Here is an 18,437-nt window from a genome sequence, read left to right as displayed (position 1 = left end):
ATCTTTTAAAATGAATTAGCAAATAAGGAAAGATGTACTGCTTATTTCCAATCAAGGTAGAACAGATGAAGAGAGGGGGAGGGAGCTGGTGAGGACTGAAGAATGGATTAAGTTCTCTGCACAGGTGGGGATGACCTTTCACCCACAGTTTGGGTGGGATCCCACAATTCTCTACACATGCAATTTTCACTTGAGGAGATAAAATTTTGAGATTACTATGCTCCAAGCCAAATAATTTTTCTTAAAAATGTGGTATGTGTATGTGTGTGTGCCTGAATGCCAGTACGATGGCTGGAACTCGGGGCCTAGGTGCTCTCTCTTAGCATGTGTGCTTCAGGCTAGTGCTCTTCCACTTGATCCACAACTCTGCTTCTGGTTTCTTGCTGGTTAATTAGACCTAACAGTCTCACAGACTTCCCTATCTGGCTTTGTACTAAGCTCATGGCTGGAGTTTTATCACTTGAGCCATGCCTCCCTGGCTTTTGCCTCCCTAGGTTGGCTTCAAACTGTGACATTCAGCCTTGTGAGTAGCCAGGATTACAGGTGTGAGCCACTGGAACCAGGCAATTTAATACAGAGCATGTAAGGCCAAGAAATTAAATCTTCAGTTCAAACAGGCCAAGAAATTAATCATTGTAACTTGACTTATAGAATTATAACCTCTTTATACAACTATAGTGCTTAACCATACAATTAAAAATAATTATCACTGATTACATATAAGTACATTTTGGAATTATCAGAGCAACATAAGCAATATATATAAAATTCTGCTGGAAATATCTCTTCCCATTAGTAAGAACAGAATCTACAGGCTGTGTAGATTCTACACAGCTGAGATTTAAAGTTCATTTCCCTCCAGAAATTCAGTAGGAAAACAGTTGCCTTATGACACACATTCAACTTCCAAATTAGCACTAAACAGCTTAGTATTACTACCCTTTGATTACTTATCAGGAGTTCAAAAGAGGTCATGCTGAAGACCAGGTAAGAAATTAGGTAGAGACTTTAAATTGCTTCTGTGTATTTACTTTATTAAATGCATAACAATGTGTATGCTTTGTTCTTTTCTGTTAATAATGCTTTTGGGTCAGACAACTCCTAATTTGACTGTATCTATTTTAGGTTGAAGGTTGTTCATTGTGGTTAAGTATTAGAAACATTTTAATTCAGGTCCTATGTACATATACACGTATGTAAATTCCTTAGCCCTACAGATGTACCATTCTGTATGAATCATAAAATGATGAAGAAAAATTGCCTTGGAAAGAAAATAACTTGTATACACAATACCTGTGTATTTACTTCTTAGACTAGAGAATTTGAAAACATGTTTTTCTGGTCTCCAAAGTTTTTGTCCAATATTTCAGTTACACAGGAGTTATGGTAAGTTCAAGAGCTCAACTATACAGTATGGTATTCCTAGTTAAAAAAAGTGTATTATTTCCTTAAAAAGTGCTCAAAAACAGACTTAAGTTGTGAGGTAATACACAGGTAAATTAGATCAATTTAGTTATTAGACCATGTATACATGTTTTAACCATGTACATGATAAAAATACACACTCCTATTTTTTTTTTTTTTTTGCCAGCCCTGGGCTTGAATTCAGGGCCTGAGCACTATCCTTCGGTTTTCTCACGGCTAGAGCTCTACCACTTGAGCCTCAGCACTTCTGGCTTGTTTCTATGTATGTGGTACCAAGGAATTGAATCTGGATTTTTGTGCATGCTAGGCAAGCACTCTAACACTAAGCCAAACTCCTGGCCCCTCTATTTTTTAACTTTAAAAATTTTAAGAAAAAAATGGTTCAAAGGGTCTAATTCTAAGCATCTGAATATCCACATGCTTCTCTAACTCCCAGGTCCAATTTCAAGAGCAATAGGCTTCAATAATTCATGGTTACTTTGTGATCATTTTTTAACTCCTGATTTTTTCATCTAGTTGAGAAAATACTTCTTTCCCAGCAAGAGAATTAAGCCACTTACTTGAGATCTCCCACATTTGCCAGTTTTGTTCTTGTGTTATTTTTAGATTTACCTTTGTAACTTTAAATAGCAAGCCTACACTTACTCCACCAACTTTCAAAGGAATCTCTTGAGCCAACCCCACAGTAGGTAAAGTGAGATCAGTATATTCTCTCTCTCTTCTCTCTCTTTATTCTCTCATTTCCCCCAAACATCTGGCTTAAATGGCCAGCTTGCTAACACATTCATTTTATGTATATATTAAGTCTTCGGTGTTCTTTAGGATGTGCCTGAAAAAACTGAACACCAAAATATTATCTGTATGTATGCATACACATATATAGCTTTCATTTTCTAAAGACCACTCATACCAAAAAAAAAAATGAGGTTTTATTTTCTTACATTCTACCAATCACTAAAACATTATTTCCTTAGAAATCTGTTTTATTTTTAGATCATGGATTTTTCTATCACCCTACCACATATCTAATACATTTTTTCTCATTATTAAGAGATGAAAAATGTCTCTTTTGAGGTTTTATCATCAGTACTTACTAACTTCTTGCTTATAGTATCTATTGTTTGGAATCTATTCTGCTTGGGGACATTTTCTTGGAGGGTCTAAAGTCTGACAACACATTGCTATAATCCTAGGATTTCTTTTCATGGGCCTTCACTTGTTCGAATATTTTATGCTCTTGTTTGGTCTTGCGTATTGGAATACATGTTTAAGAACCTTTTTCTCCCAGAAAAATCACATGGAAGATAAATGATCACATTCTGCCATCACTCATTTTCTTACAGAACTTTTAAGTCTACTGCTTTGCTGAATTTCAGTGTATGTCTTTTTCCTTTTCTTTCTTGGGTGTTGGTACCAAGGTTTGAATTCAGGGTCTCCCACTTCACTCAACCTTTTCACTCAAGGCTGGTGCTCTGCCACTTGAGCCATGCCTTCACCAGCAGCTTTTGTAGGTTAGCTGGTGATAAGAGTTTCTTGAATTTGTCTGCTGCCTGAGCTGGCTCCAGACTGAGATTCTCCGATCTCAATCTCTCCAGCAGCTAGGACTGTTAAGTGTGAACGACCAGGGCCCAGTTTATGTTTATTCCTTTGCTTTGGGCTCCTCAGCTCAATATTTATCACTGAGAGTCATGCCTGTCAGTGTCTCAAAAGCCCCTAGATACCCTTCCAATTGCTATCCCTCCTGCTCACCAAAGTTAATAACTACTTCTGACTTCTATCGTTTAAAACATTTTTCTGGTCCTTGCGTTTAAACTCGGGGCCTTACACTTGCTTGGCTTGCTGGCTTGGCTGGTGCTCTATCCCTTGAGCCATACCTATATCTCTGTCTTGTATTGATAAGGATCACTTCCTTCTCCTTGACCAGTTGAACCTGTATTTTTAACCACTTTCCCCCCCCCCCCCGACTCCCAGGAACAGATTCTTCCCCAGAACCTTAAAAAAAAAAAAAAAGCCCAGCCCAGCTAACATCTTGACTGTAGTCTTCAGTGGGGTGGTGGACAGAGAACATCATTTTATAGTTCAGGATGCCATGAGTCCATGGATCCTACGGGGCTAAAACCAAGGGGTGGGCAGAACTGTGCTCCTTCTGGAGGCTCTGGGAGGAGGACCCATTCCCCTGGCTTTTCTGGTTTTGAGGCTTCCTATATTCTTTCACTCCTGGCCCTGTATCACTCCTATCACTCCTCTTACTGCGAATCACTGAACTTCCTTTGTTTTTTTTTTTGGGGGGGGGGTGTAGTCCTGGGGCTTGTACTCAGGGCCTGGGCACTGTCTTTGCTCAAGGCTAGTGCTCTGCCACTTGAGCCACAGTACCACTTTCGGCTTTTTCTGAGTACGTGGTACTGAGGAATGGAACCCAAGGCTTCGTGCACGTTAGGCAAGCACATACTGCTAGGCTACCCTCCACACCCTGGATTTCCTTTTGTAAGAACATTTTCTCAGTTACATTGCATCCACTAGGCTAATCCTCCTACCCAAAGATCATTAATTTAATTAAATCCACAAATTTCCTTTTGTCATAGTATCCGGGTATTAGGATGTGGACATCTTAACACATATTTTTTTTTGTCCATTATACTTTCCTAAGGATTCACTGATGGATGAGATGTTTACAGTAGAATAAAAAATAGTCAATAAATGATAATATTTTAATACGAAATTATAGAAAATTCAACAATTCCTGTTATTGAAGTAGTAGCTAATCTATTGCCAAGTTTCTTTTAGCAAAAGTAATTTTTGTTTTGCTTAAACAGGAATATGCCATTAGCAGATCACTTTCCAATCCTACTTCCTGTTTTATAGTCTGGTAAGGGATGGATACAAAAGAAAACAAGGGCAAAAAGAAGACACTTCTAAAGTGTTTACTTTTCCAAGTGAGAACAGAAGATAAGAAACTGAACATAAGATACAAAACTGAAAGTCAATGATAGCTATAAAATTAAAACTTTTCTTGAATGTCACAGTTGTTCTATCAAGATAAGTACAAACAACTGATTATTTGAACTAACTCAAATAAGATACTTAACAAATACTCATTTACTCATTATCTCTAAGATTCTAAACAAGGATTAGCCTAGAGTCCTGGTCATACCAAAAAGGATCAGTGGTTCAAAAGAATAGACAAGTTTTACCTGAGTAAAAGCAGTAAGGTCTCCTGAGACCAATAGATAGAACCTAACCCCCTGTGAGACAGGGAGAAGTGCAATGAGCCAGAGTTCTTAACAGCATCATTAATGTAGTGAGGATTATGGCAGAGCTGGATAAAAAATATTCACTATTAATATTATTTCTAATCTTCAAAAACAAGTGAATGGCCAATTAGGGAAAAGAAAGCTCATATATAAAATAGCAGCCTATCTACAGCCATAAAATGAACTGCTCTAAGACCACTAGTATTTGTTATTTCTGATTTCTTCTTCCCTTCCTCACCTCTATCTGACTTTTTCTCTTTCTGTCTGTGTCTTTCTCTCACATCAAATTATGTGTGTTAAGTTACCACTTAAGAGAGGGATTATAAATCAAAAGAATGCTTTATCATTCACAAATCTTTATTAACATCAAAGTTCCCAAATCTGGACTTTCAAATTTTTCTTGATGCAATGGAGTTACGTTTGAAAAATCAAAATCTGGACTATTAGCTGGGCACTGGTGGCTCATGCCTGTAATCCTAGCTACTCAGTAGGCTGAGATTTGAGGATCTCAGTTCAAAGCCAGCCCAGCCACTAAAGTGCGTGAGACTCTCCACATAACCACCAGAAGACCGAAAGTGGTGCTGTGGCTCAAGTGGTAGAGTGCTAGCCTTGAACCAAAGAGCTCAGAGATAGCACCCTGGCCCAGAGTTCAAGTCCCATGATTGAAAAACAAACAAACAAACAAAAACTGGTCCGTTCCAAGATCTGAAACTTACTGAACACTGACAGGACTTTGGGATTCGGGATGTTCAATCTGTAAAGTCTGTGTAAATATTTTAAAATCTGAAAATTAACAATAAAAAATAGAAACCAGAAATATTTTGTACCTAAGGGTTTCAGATAAGGGAAACTCTGTACCCTGTATTCCTTCAGATAAGAGAACCTCTACCTGTACCAAGACAGCATGATATAATTTGGAAGTTAAGCTTATCACTATTTTGGGTGGAAGATGAATATTCTTTCCAAACAATCACTTCTCACTCACTATGCTTTTTTTTTTCTCAAAAGATTTGGATTACAATCTTCTCAATCAGAGAACAACTGATTTCCCTACTCATATGTCTCTGCAACAAAGGATAAAAGTGGATTTCATAAATTCTATAATTTTAGGATTAAATTAAAAAAAAAACACTGATTAAAATCCTCTAAGCTCAGCCTCTTTACATACACACGTAAATTCCACTGCCAAAATACCCAATAGAGTTCTTATACCTTCAACTTCCTCTGCCTACTGGCTATAAACACAGATTCTTGGCTTTATCACAGGTTCTTCTAGAGATCAAGAGAATCCTGTTTTTACTGACCAAAAAGAAAAAAAAAAAACATTTCACTGAGAAAAATTAGGGATAAAATGTTTGAGAAGAGCTGGTAACTGTAGTCTAGAAAACAGGTGAAAAACTTTACCTTTAGCTGGCAGTGACGTTGCAGCTGCTGACTGTCTTACCATGCAAGAGACTAAGGTTCAGGGTCAGACCAACAGTTCTGACGTCCTGGGCAGGACACATAGTTGAAGAGAGACACCAAGGAAGAGACGGCCAGCCCAACCCCTCACACAGCATCCCTTCCTGGTTAATCCATGGTGTGATAATGACACTGACTGGCCTCATCTTGCCAATGAATGGCAAGGCACAGCAATGGTGGCGCCTAGAAATGAATAGGAGTGATTGGGAATAAAAGGGGGAGGGGAGGAAAAGGTGGCCATGATGAAGAAATGAATAAAACTCCAAATTTCTGTTATACCTCACTGTCATACCTAGTACTCTGATATCAAATGAACAATAACAACAGAAAAAACAGAAAAGAAAAAAAAAGAAAGCAAAAGAAAAATTGCTACCTATGTGAGTTTATGCGGCATTCTAAGGTTTTGGGTGTGTATCCTATAACCTGACTACATATAACTACAGCAAGACTTGACACAATTAGCTTTATTTATTTTTTTCTATGTTTTATTGATTTTGTTTTACTTTTTCTTACAGCAAAAATTCAATCTACATGAATGAAATAGCTCATACTTACCAAACAATTCCTTGGGCTCCAGAGCCAATTGGTTTCAACTGCTGGTACCGTTTCAGCACAGTGAAAGTTGAGTCTGCCACTTGCACGCTGTAAAATTGACTGTCACATTTACTGTCACTCATGATGTAGTGTCATACAATATTCCGGGAGCCGGTATGCTGTCAGGTTCCTGAGATGAAAAACAGAAGGAACATACATCCTTACTGAAATAGTGTTTCACATTCATTGGGATGGAAGACAATGAAGCTGTAAGTTGGTAAACGAAGTGTGATGGAATTCTGAACTTAAGCAAGGCCTTGAAGACTCCCACAGGCCCCAAGCCATTCCAGTGGTCCAAGACTGTTATTAAAGGAAGGAATCTTAAGATCCTCCTACAAGACCAGATTTTAGAAATTTTAGATTAGAAAAAATGCCCCTTTGGAGAAAAGAATTCACATATTATGACTAGCCATGATGAGACTATTATGTTGGTAAATGGTAAATGCTTTTTATCACTTCGTTTCCTGTGGGGCTAGTTTATAGACAGCCTATCAGGGATGGGGTGTTATTTCAGAGAGACCTCTTCTAGAGGCTCTGGAGGCTTCTGATAAGTCTAAATAAAGACTTGGGTTAAAGTGATGAATCTGAAAGGCAGGATTCATACGCCAAAGTGAAGGGCAGTTACAAGACTGGTGACACGGATGTGAGCTCGGCATACTATTAATGGGCACCATTCATGAGGGTAGGCTGAAGCAGGCCTGCAGCCCCTCTTATCCACATACTCTGCCATATTCTATAGTAAAAGAACACTGATATTGGAAAGCCTATTCACAAATACAAGCATAAACCAGTAGTTGGGGAAATCAGTTTTTCTATGGTTTAGGTAGCAGGTTAAGCTTCCCTCTATGCAAGAGCCAAGATGAAAGAAAGAAAACGAGCAAACATTTACTTGGTTCCTTGGCTATTGTCCAACAAAGTTTATAGAAATCCTAGCAAGTTCTTTGTTAGATTTTTTTATTAAAAGCTTAAAGGCCAAGAATGGGATCAGGCAAGTAAGCATTCATAGTATTTATAAACACAGAATTAAAATTTTTCTACAGTTCCAAATTCCTGACTTTGCTCTACCACCTAATAATGAATGCCTACCACATTAACTTTTCTGTAATGATGATTTATGTTTTGACACAATGATGCCTAGCATGTCTCTTAAACATGCAAACAAGTTAATAACAGCCTAAACAAAGACTTGAAGTCAAATTAATAGTTTCTTCAATTGTCCATTGTGCCACTTTTTTTTAAACCATTCTTGGATGTTTAACCTGTCACTCTTGCTGGGAGACACTGGCACACCTGGCCAGGAAGTGCCCCCAGGCAAGAACTGTACTAGATGCCAAACAGGAACTGTACCCATCAACCCCCATAGAGGGATGGGCAGTCACAACTCACGTTGGAGCAATCCAAGGCCACCCTGATATGAGGAAGGACTCAGGAGCTGCCTCAGACCATTGAGACCAGGAGGATGGGCACAGGTCAGTCTCACTTAGCATGGCATCTCTCAGTCCAAGGACAGGATAAGGAGGGCCTAGTTCCTGAGACATTGATCATTCAAGAAACCTTCACTGATCTGACCCACACTCCAACATTCCCCACAATGCTGGTACACTTTAGTGACATTTGAAAGGGTACCTTTTAAAATAATTAAATCAAAGATTACTCATTTATAGTTTGCAAGAGGCTAAACCAATTTAACTCAACATTTCAGGGAGTGCCTCTGTTCCTAACGTGGTAAGTATTGTAGAAGACACACCATGACTATCTTGTAACCATTCTTCAAGTAGCATATAATTCACTATTTGGTTAAGTTACAGTAAGGTAAAGGTCATAACAAAAATGTAAGCAAAGGCAAAAAATCGTAAGAGATCCCACATGTTGCTCCCTGGGCCTGGCAGCACAGAAGAGCCATCCTAGCCTCCATCCTTGCTAACCCTTAGACTACAGAACACACACCACTTTAAAAAGAGAACTCTGTCCACATGAGAACTTATGCTCAAGTGCTCAGAGCAGCTTGATTTCTAATCAAAACTGGACTCAACCCCAGTGACCTTAATAGATAGATGGTTCAGCGGTGGTCTAGATGAACTGAATACGTCCCAGTACTGAAAAGAACCAAACTACTGTGTGGATCTCAAAGGCATGATGAATCATGAGCCTTCCATATTTGTGGGTTCTAAAAATTCTTTCTGGTGGTTTGGAGGTTTAAGCTCAGGGCCTTGCTAGGCAGGTGCTCTTCTACTTCAGCCACACCTTCCAGGACTGAGAGGACTTTTTGCTTTGTTTTTCTAATAGGGTCTCACTTTCTGCCTGGGCCAACATCAACTTCGATCCTCCTACTTACACTCCCTCAACAGATAGCTAGGATAGTAAATGTGCACCACCTCTCTCATTATTTTTACTTGAAAACTTTTAGCTCAGTCTAGCCTTAAATCCTCATCCTTTCCAATCCCAGACAAGCATGAGCCACTGCATTTGGCTAGTTCTGCACTTGATTCAACCAACCACAAACAAAATATTCAGAAAGGTAGGTTGATGCTAAGTTAGAGTTATATATAGGAATGAGAAATTCTGGAGTGTTATTGCAGAGAACAATAATGTACTGCACATTTCAAAAAGTTAGAAGAAAAGATTTTGAAAATGTTCACCATAGAAAAATGATCAGTTCTGGGCAGATATCTGACCTGATTTAAACACTATACAACATATAACTATATCAAAGGATAACACTTCTTTGATATGAATAAATTTTATTTTATGTATCAGTTTAAATAACTTTAAAAGGAAAGCGTTTGGGGAAAACTGCATTTGGAACTGAAAATATGCTGTACAGATTTTTGTCATTTTTCCATACCTTGTAATAACAAGATAATTATGATATAGAATTTATACTGTATTAGGTATTAAAAGTGTCCTATAGATGAGTTAAAGTGCATGAGAGGAGGTGATACAATTATACTACATCATTTTATATAGGGGATTTGAACATTCATGTACTTTTTTCCTTTTGTACTGTGCTGGGGCTTGAACTTAGGGCCTGGGCACTGTCCCTAAGGTTTTTTTTGGGGGGGGGAAGTCCTAGGGCTTGAACTCAGGGCCTGGGCATTATCCTTGCGCTTTCTTAGGCTAGCACTCTACCTCTTGAGCCACAGTATCACTTCCAGCTTTTTCTGTGTATGTGGTACCAAGGAATTGAATCCAGAGCTTTCTGCATGCTAGGCAAGCAATCTACCACTAGGCCACACTCCTGACTCTGTCCCTATGCTTTTGTGCTCAAGGTTAGTGCTCTACCACTTGAACCACAGCCCTACTTACATTTTTTTTTGGTAGTTAATTGGGGATAGGAGTCTTAGAAACTTTATTGCCTAGATTGGCTTTGAATTGCAACCCTGAGACCTCATCTCCTTTGTAGCTAGGATTGCAGGTGTGAGTTACCAGTGCCTGGTACATACATGGACTTTCATATCCACTAAGTATGTGTGTATATGGCAGCTGAAATATCCTATGATTAAAAAAAAAAATCCCAGGGCTGGGAGTTTGGCCTATGGCTAGTGGTGGAGTGCTTGCCTAGCATGCCCGAAGACAGGAGTTTGAGTCCTCGGTACCACAAACACAGAAAAAAGCGGGAAGTGGTGCTGAGGCTCAAGTGGTAGAGCTCTAGCCTTGAGAAAATCCAAGGACAGTGCTCAGGCCCTGAGCTCAAGCCCAGGATTGACCAAAAAAAAAAAAAAAATCCCATCTCAGAGGTGACATGCTGTGTAACTTCATGTATTTTTTTTTTCTTTCTTTTTGTGGGTCATGGGGCTTGAACTCTGAGCCTGGGCGCTATCTCTTCAGCTCAAGGCTACTGCCCTACTGCTGGCCATCCTACCTTTGAACCAGAGCCCCACTTCCCCTTTTCTAGTGGTTAATTGGCGATAAGAATCTCAAGTCCTTTAGTGCCTGGGCTGACTTTGAACTGTGATCCTCAGATCTCAGCCTCCCAGGTAGCTAGGATTACGGGTGTGACCCACCTCACCCAGGTCGTTCATGTATACTCTTGAAATGACAAGATTATAGAGAAGCAGACAGAGTAGTAATTCCGGAGTTACAAATGGTAGGTGGGCCAGGTAGGTTCTGTGGGTTTGAGGGGATAACACAAAGATCTTTGGGATGATAAGTATATCTTGAATATGGTGGTGGTGGTGGTGGTGGTTATATGAATCTCCACCTGTGATAAAAGGTCAGGGAACTACACACACATCCACGAAGCCAATGCCAATTTCCTGGTTTCCACACTATCCTCAGGTTATGTAAATATGCAATCATTAGATGACTGGGTGAAAGGTAAGTGGAACTTTATAACTTCTTGTAGATGTATAATTATTGCATGATCAGAAATTTTTTAAAAGGCAAGATTTTTTTTGAAAATATGCAGTAAGCATGCCATTCTCTTATTTTAATTCCTTTGACAGTGACTCTGAGAATAAGGTTCAAATCTTTAGTACAACATAGGAAATGGAATGTTCTCTGGGGTCAGCAGATCTATCATGCCATCACACACCTGCATGTCTCTGCCCAAGCAGTTCCATCTATCTGAGATGACTTCCTTCTCCCTTTGGTTTCCCTGGCCAGCCTTCATCATCCTTCAAAATCTCTTGTAGATTTCCCTCCACAGTCTTTTCTCTTTAGCTTGTGCTCGGAATGATCCCTGTTTGTTAGCTGGGCCTATATTCTTTTTAGTTACTTTGCATGGGAAGCCTACTATCACTCTATTCTGAGCTTAAGAAAAGAAAACATATCTGACTTATTTCTCAATCCCTTGCTAATCACTTAGTAATTAGTAATCAGTGTTTGCTTAAGGCAAAACTGAATAGGAGAATAAATGTGGCAGAGCAGTGTGGAGCAGTGGTTAAGATCTGAATTCTGGAGTGGAAGTCCCTGAGGGCCAGCCACTGATCTGGGTGGCCTTAGGTGACTATTTTCATCTCTCAAACAGACTAACACAAAATCTCCGGGTGTCTCCTGCTCTTAGGATGAGTGCAGCCCATCTGAGAAGGGTCTTGACATGAGGACACCTTGAATCTGACCAAGCTTTGTCTAGATTCAATTACTAATTTTTAAGAAATGCAGAGAATAAAAACACTAATCTGCAGAGATATAATCAGTAAACCCCAACCATGAAAATGCTACAGAACCACCCAATTGCTTCAACAAATAAAACCACAAGGAAACAAAGAAATACAGACATTAAGAGAAACTAAAAAGACACATAAACCAATCACAACAAATGAATCCCTATGCGGCTCTACCTTCAAATAACTAAAGAAACTAAAGTTCAATTTAAAATAAGTAAAAGTTCGATACTGACTCCTTATTTGATGCCATTAAAGAGTTATTCCTTCTACAAACTTAATATGTATACATACATATGTATAATATATAAATATTATAATGTACAAACATAATTAAAACTTCTAAGTTTTAATTAGCTATTGTTATATGTAAACATATTATACATATGTAGATCTACTGAATAATTCATTAATTACTATTATAGTAGGTTTTGCTTGAAAATAATAAAAGAAGGTAGGGTAAGGTAAGTAAGGTTACAGGGTTAGGGGAATAGACAAAATGGGCCAGGGGTTAATCATCGTTAAAACTGGATACTATTCAACTTATTTGGAATATGTTTGAAAGTCCCTATGTTAAACAAACAAAAGACTGATGTTAAACAAGAACCGTATGATGTGTGATTGTTGTTCTTAATGTACTACGTTATTTCTCATCTCTTTTGTTGTTCCTTGGTTATTCTCATATTGTTACAGTATCTTACCTTGTTATTTGGTATATTGTATATTTGTTTATTTGAAATAGGATACAGAAGGGGGAAAACAAGATGAGGGGAGAGGGTGGGGGAGGAAAATGGGAACAAAAACATGAGAAGGGATATCAATGTTTATGAAGTAATGCACCTTCTATCTGGTGAATATAATGTATGCCTTCTATTTATTACAATTTTAAAAAAAGAAAAAAGACTGATGTTAGAATTAAGCTATATAAAGCAAAGTAAGTTACTAAAAATATTTCTGAAAGGAATTATGCAAATTGGCACCTTCCAAACCAAGTGTGAAAGGTTACCAAAAATAGTCCCACTGCCAAATCAAGTCTTAGGAAAAACATCAAGTTTTTTTACACATCATATGAACAACTGGTTTGCTCACTATTAACTGCTTTGACATTTTACTTATTTATTTGCCAGTCCTGGGGTCTGAACTCAAGGATTGAGCAGTGTCCTTGGACTTTCCTTAAGGCTAGTGTTCTACCACTTGAGCCACAGCACCACTTCCAGCTTTTCTATGTATGTGCTATAGAGGAATTAAAGCCAGGTCTTTGTGCATGCTAGGCAAGCACTCTATCACTAGGCCAAACTCTCTATTCTCTGACATTTTATTTTTTTTCCCCTCTGGAAAACTGAGATTTTCAACAAATCCAAGTGTATCCTCAAACATCTATTTAGGGGACTGAGTAAAAACATTTTAATCTGTCAAAAAATTATAAAGTCCTAGTACCTTGAGAATAAAATTTTCAGAAAAATCAAAGCTCTCTAGAGACTATGCTTTTCTTTTAAAGGATTATTTTTAACCCCACAGGATTCTTCTGAAAAGAAAATAAAAAGATTAAGTAGAGGAAAATGTTAGCTAGATTAGCTGCTGTTACCAGAGAATAAATTAAAAGTCAGACAAGAATACTAAGAGCTGGGGATTCAGGAAAGAATGCTGACCTGAGGGACATCTGGGTTCAAATTCCATTTGCCAGCTGCTAGATATGAAGTAGACCTTTAAGACACTTGAGTCTGTAAATCAAGTTTCATAGCAGCTACTCACAGGGCTCCAGCAACAATCAAATGAGTACCTGGCTGGTACCCAGGCCCTAGGCTACTTTTCCAGTGCCTCCTAATACCCTCCCACACAGCATGTCCTAGAGGTTCACAATGAAGCCTGCATTTGGCTTTGCTCAAGGGAGCTTCTAAAATGTTTATCTCTTGTCAAGAGTTGAAATCAAAAAAGGCCAGATACACTTCATGAATTCTGATTCCCCGGTATCCTCATCAGTCCACAAATGCCTGGTCCCAAGGGCTCCAACCCCACTCTGAAGTCCTTGATTAGTCTTGTCCTTTCTCATCTCTGTGCCTCTCTGCCTGCCATATTTCTGGCCAACATTCAAGGCCCACAAGCACCGCCTATTATCTTCTTCACATTTCTACTACACAGGCCACCACTACCCCTCAAGTGTCCTACCTTATCCTGGAACTATCTGCATGCTGGCCTTCTCTACTGAGCTGCTGGGATCTCTGGGGGAGGGGACCCTGTTGCTATCTCGTCGGTATCCCTGGGGCCCAGTAGAAAGCCTGACCTAGATAAAAGCAGAATTCAGTTGATGTCTCCTGAATGTGGGAAAGAAGTAGGAGTGAATCGTTGTTTAAAAAAAATGTAAAAATTTTATCACAGCTTGTTCTGACAGTTACAAAATAAAGGGGTCAAGGACATTAAAATATTTCACAAAATGAGAATAAGCTTCCATCTGCTTATAAGTTTCACAAGTTAGAAGTCATAGACAAAAGTGAAAGCAGAAAGAGCAGGCAGATAGGAATATTCTTTATTCACTGAACTGCTACTACTGAATACTTACTGTTTACTTCCTAATCACTGGGGAAAGCAGGGCACCAATCAGACAACTACCTGTTTTCAGAAAATAAACAGGCAGACAAACAGAAGAGTTTCAAAGCAGCGTAAGTGCTAGAAAATGGTATTAACAAATGAAATGAAACTGGGTGCCAGTGGCACCCTGTAATCCTAGTTACTTAGGAGGTTGAGATCTAAGAGGATGGTGGTTTGAAGCCAGACCCAACAGGAAAGTCTGTGAGACTCTTAGCTCCAATTAATCAGAACAACAACAACAACAGAAAATTCCAGAAGTGGCTCAAGCAGTAGAGCACCCAGCCTTGAACAAAAAAACAGCTTCATGGACCATGCCTGTCCCAGGTCCTTGAGACCAAGCCTTAGTACTGGCACAGAAATAATAAATGTAATGACTAAGAGAGAAAAGAGAGCGCTCAAGGCAGGCCTCGTGAAAAATAACCAGAGCAAGGGCCAGAAAGTGTTGTCTACACCAAAATCCCAGAGGCAACTTCAAAACGTAGGAAATTAAGGCAGGTGAGCCGTGTGGGTTAGGGTGGTGTGGTGGAGGCGGTGCAGAACCCTCTCTGGCTTGGCTGGGAGCTGAGTGTGCTGTGACAAGGCGCGCCAGGGGAGTGCAGAAAACGGGGTGTGTGGGGGAGACCTGTGGAGGATGGGGAAGGGGTTGACATCAGCGAAGGACAGTAGGCCGCCCAGTTTTCCGCGGATGCGCCCTGGGCACCATCCGTTCTGACGCTTTCTTTCAGTCACACAGCCTGACAACATCCCTGTCCAAAAATAGTAGACATTTCCCCGCTTTCCCGGGGGACGGGGGGGGGGGAGGGACCGAGGGGGAGGGGGGTCAGACTCTTGGCCAAGGTCGCGGGCACCAGATCTCACCCCCCCCAATCACCACCACCACACACACACACACACACCCTCGGCAGGGCCTTCCTGGAGCATCCAGAACAGGTACCCCCCCCCACACACACACCGGAAAGGATGACGCCCCTCAGATCCCACCCGTCCGCCTGGCCGGGCTCGGGTCAGACAGAGACGGCAGCCCCGGACGGCCGGGCTGCGGCACCGCGGAGGGCAGGGGCGGCGGCCGCCAGCGCCCCACAGACACCCACCCACCCTGGCCCGGCGGCCCCGCGCCCACTCCCACAGACCCGGGCCGTGCGACGCTCCCGCCGCTCCTCCTCAGCGGGGCCTGGTCCGAGCGGCCCCCGGCCGGGCCTAGCTCTCCCGCCCGCCCGCCCGGCTCACCTCGCCTCCCGGCCGCCGCGCCCGGGAGAGAGAGAGAGAGAACGGGTTGGCAGACGGACTGACGGAGCTGCTCTTCCACAGCCGCTCCCGGGCTCCGCAGTCCCGGGCTCCGGCCGCCCCGCCCCGCTCCGCTCCGCCCCGTCGCCGCCGCCGCCGCCGCAGTGGGTGTGAGGGGCGCCGGGGCCGCTGCGACCCTTCCGGTCCAGCTCCCTTCAGCACAGCCACCGCCGCCGCCGCCGCCGCCGCGGCGCTCCGCCTGACCGACCGGAAAGCTGACCAATCAGTGAGCGGAAAGCGAAAGGGGCGTGGCCAACGCGTCATGGGGGCGGGTCCTCTGCTGGGCGGCGCGGGAGGGGTCGGCTGCGGGACCTGCGCTTGGGGTCTGCGAGGAGGGGTGGTGGTCGAGAGCGAATGGGGGCGCTTTTCACCTCCGGGCTGCTCAGAGATCATTGCACACTGACTTCCCCCCGCGTTCAGAATTATGCCATATGGGCAGTGGGCTGGAGCTTCAGGCCGTGCATGGCTCGGCTTGGCTCCTGAGCCCGCCCTTGGGGTCCCGGAGAGAGGTGTGGGGGGGCTGGGTGGGTGGGCTATGGGGAGGGGGTGGGGGGGAGAGGACGAGGCCCAACGCCGGATCCGGAGCTAGGGAGTGGCCTCGAGGGGGTGGGGGTGGGAACCACGGGCCCTTGGTGTCCAGAAACCCCATGTCCAGTGGCCCTGGGAGGAGGGGAGGAAAAGTGCAGGGCCTCTGCTTGCTGCTGGAAGATTGCAGCCCAAGAATGGCTTGGTAGGGGAGGAGTAAGAAGAGCTGACCGAGATCCCAGCAAGCCCGGGACAGGGTATTGGGGAGAAGGTTCTTGGTGGTAGAGGTGACACCTCTGCAGAATAAAGTGGGGGGAGGGTGGGAAAGGAGAGGGGAACCCTGGAGACTGGGTGTCTTTGGGCACCAAACTGCTTTTAAGCCATCTCCTGCGGTTTCTCGTGGGCCTCCAGCAGGCCCAGGATGTTGAGGGAGACCGGTGTGTCGGTGTGTTTCACAAGTCTGTGTGCTGATAGCCAAGCTGAGAGTGAGGTGGAAAAGACCTGGTGGGACACGTTGGGAAATTTCTTCAGAAATCTGTGGACTGCTGGGAGTATGGGAGCTCGGCTTTTGGGACCAGTTGGTTGACAAATAGATTATGGAAGTTAAGAATGACCAGGCCCAGAGCAAGGCCCTGTAGAGGGGGACAGTCAGAGGACTGGAGGACATCGCAGAATTTGCATACAGGGCTGTAGTAACCCTGCCTCCCTGCTCCCAAGGATGCTGAGGGTTGAGCCCAGCTGAGAAGGCCCCAGAGGAGGAATGGCCCGAGCCAGAAGATGCTCCCTTCGGCCACCAGAGGGAGGTTTCTAAAATCGAGCCCGTCTTGGTGCCTGCTCAACATTCTCTTAGCTTCTGAGTGGTGGCCTGTGGAAGAAGGTTCTTGTGCTAGTCTCCTGTCCATATTTGTCCTCACCTGCCACCCGCATCTCATGAGGCATACAGTAGAAAACAGAGCATCTATGCCTGCCATGATGGGAAACCAGTGGAAACCCGTCTGTCAGCAGTGGTACTTTCACCAAAGAACCTTAGGTGCTGCTTCTCACATTAAAATGGGACCACAGCGACCTAGACAAACACTCTAGGTCTGATCTTACAGCACTCACCCCATGAGAAGTGAGTTACTAAACAGTGCCATATTTAGTCACTCCTAGACATATTCATGCTGAATTTTCTAGAGACACTGCTCCCCACCCCTCCTATTCCCCCCCCAACTCCATTAATGAAACATAATGAGCAGGTGTGGATGCAGAAGTGAAGTGATAATGATGGGGAGGGATGCTGGTTCATGCCTTGGATGAGAATAGTGAATCCAGGGTGGGGCCTCCAAATGAAGAGATCCTGCCAAAAGTGTAGATAGGACTGACACTTGATAAGAGAAATAGAAAAGGGAGGGGGGAGGGAAATGGGGACCAAAACACAAGAAGGGGTGTCAGTGTATGAGAAGTAATGCACCTACTACCTGATGAATGTAACTGTAAGCCCTCTATATATTATCCCAAGAATAAAAAAAATAATTAAGAGATTGGGGACTCCCTCAGCTGAGAGTCCACCAAACCTGGAGAAACCTGGACCACAAAACTGCGTTAGTATGGTATTTGGTTATAGCAATAGAAAACAGCCTGAGACACAAGGTGTCTTAAATCAACATTAAGTAGGTAATATAAAATTTTATTTTTGCACTGCTCTGGAGGTTGTGAAGTTCAAGATCTAGGTATTGATGGATCTTTCATCTGATGAAGACACACATTGTGGTTCATGCACAGAAATCTTCTCTTTGTGATCTGGCTCACTTTTATAACCTTACCATGTTCTAAAGGTCCCATTTCCAATATGGCCCTATTGATGGTTAGGATTTCAGCATAGGAATTTGGGATTGGGGTACACATTGAGACTATAGCAGGAGGCAAGGATAAATACAGATTTCTAGGTTCGAAGAGAAATTTTCCTGTGTACTTTTTTTTTTTTTTGCCAGTCGTGGGCTTGAGCTCAGGGCCTGAGCACTGTCCTTGGACTTTCTCAAGGCTAGAGCTCTACCACTTGAGCTTCAGCACCATTTCTGGCTTTTTTCTATGTATGTAGTACCGAGGAATCGAACCCGTGTCTTCATGCATGCTAGGCAAGCACTCTACCACTAGGCCAAACTCCCGGCTCCTGTGTACTTTTTAAGCTGATCCATTAGCTTTCTCCTAATATTGCTGTTTGAAT

At 42.4% G+C, this 18,437-nt stretch overlaps 1 protein-coding gene across 4 annotated transcripts in view; it reads right to left on the bottom strand.

The window, feature by feature from the left end:
• Mapk9 (mitogen-activated protein kinase 9) overlaps positions 1–15,690 on the bottom strand; it is a 36,914-nt gene extending 21,224 nt beyond the window's left edge. For all 4 annotated transcript variants that reach the window (XM_090321061.1, XM_090321059.1, XM_090321062.1 and 1 more), the window contains exons 1-2: positions 15,650–15,690; positions 6,693–6,861 (exon numbers count right to left, since the gene is read on the bottom strand). In XM_090321061.1, the coding sequence (XP_090177187.1) occupies positions 6,693–6,814 (122 nt within the window). In that variant the 5' untranslated portion in view covers positions 6,815–6,861; positions 15,650–15,690. The remainder of the gene's footprint in view (positions 1–6,692; positions 6,862–15,649) is intronic.
• Between the last annotated feature and the right edge of the window lie 2,747 nt (positions 15,691–18,437).

Source organism: Megascapheus bottae, chromosome 29 (assembly GCF_031878675.1).
Source record: "Megascapheus bottae isolate mThoBot1 chromosome 29, mThoBot2.hap1, whole genome shotgun sequence".
NCBI classification, from domain to species: Eukaryota; Metazoa; Chordata; class Mammalia; order Rodentia; family Geomyidae; genus Megascapheus; species Megascapheus bottae.
This window is presented reverse-complemented; position numbering and strand designations above follow the sequence as displayed.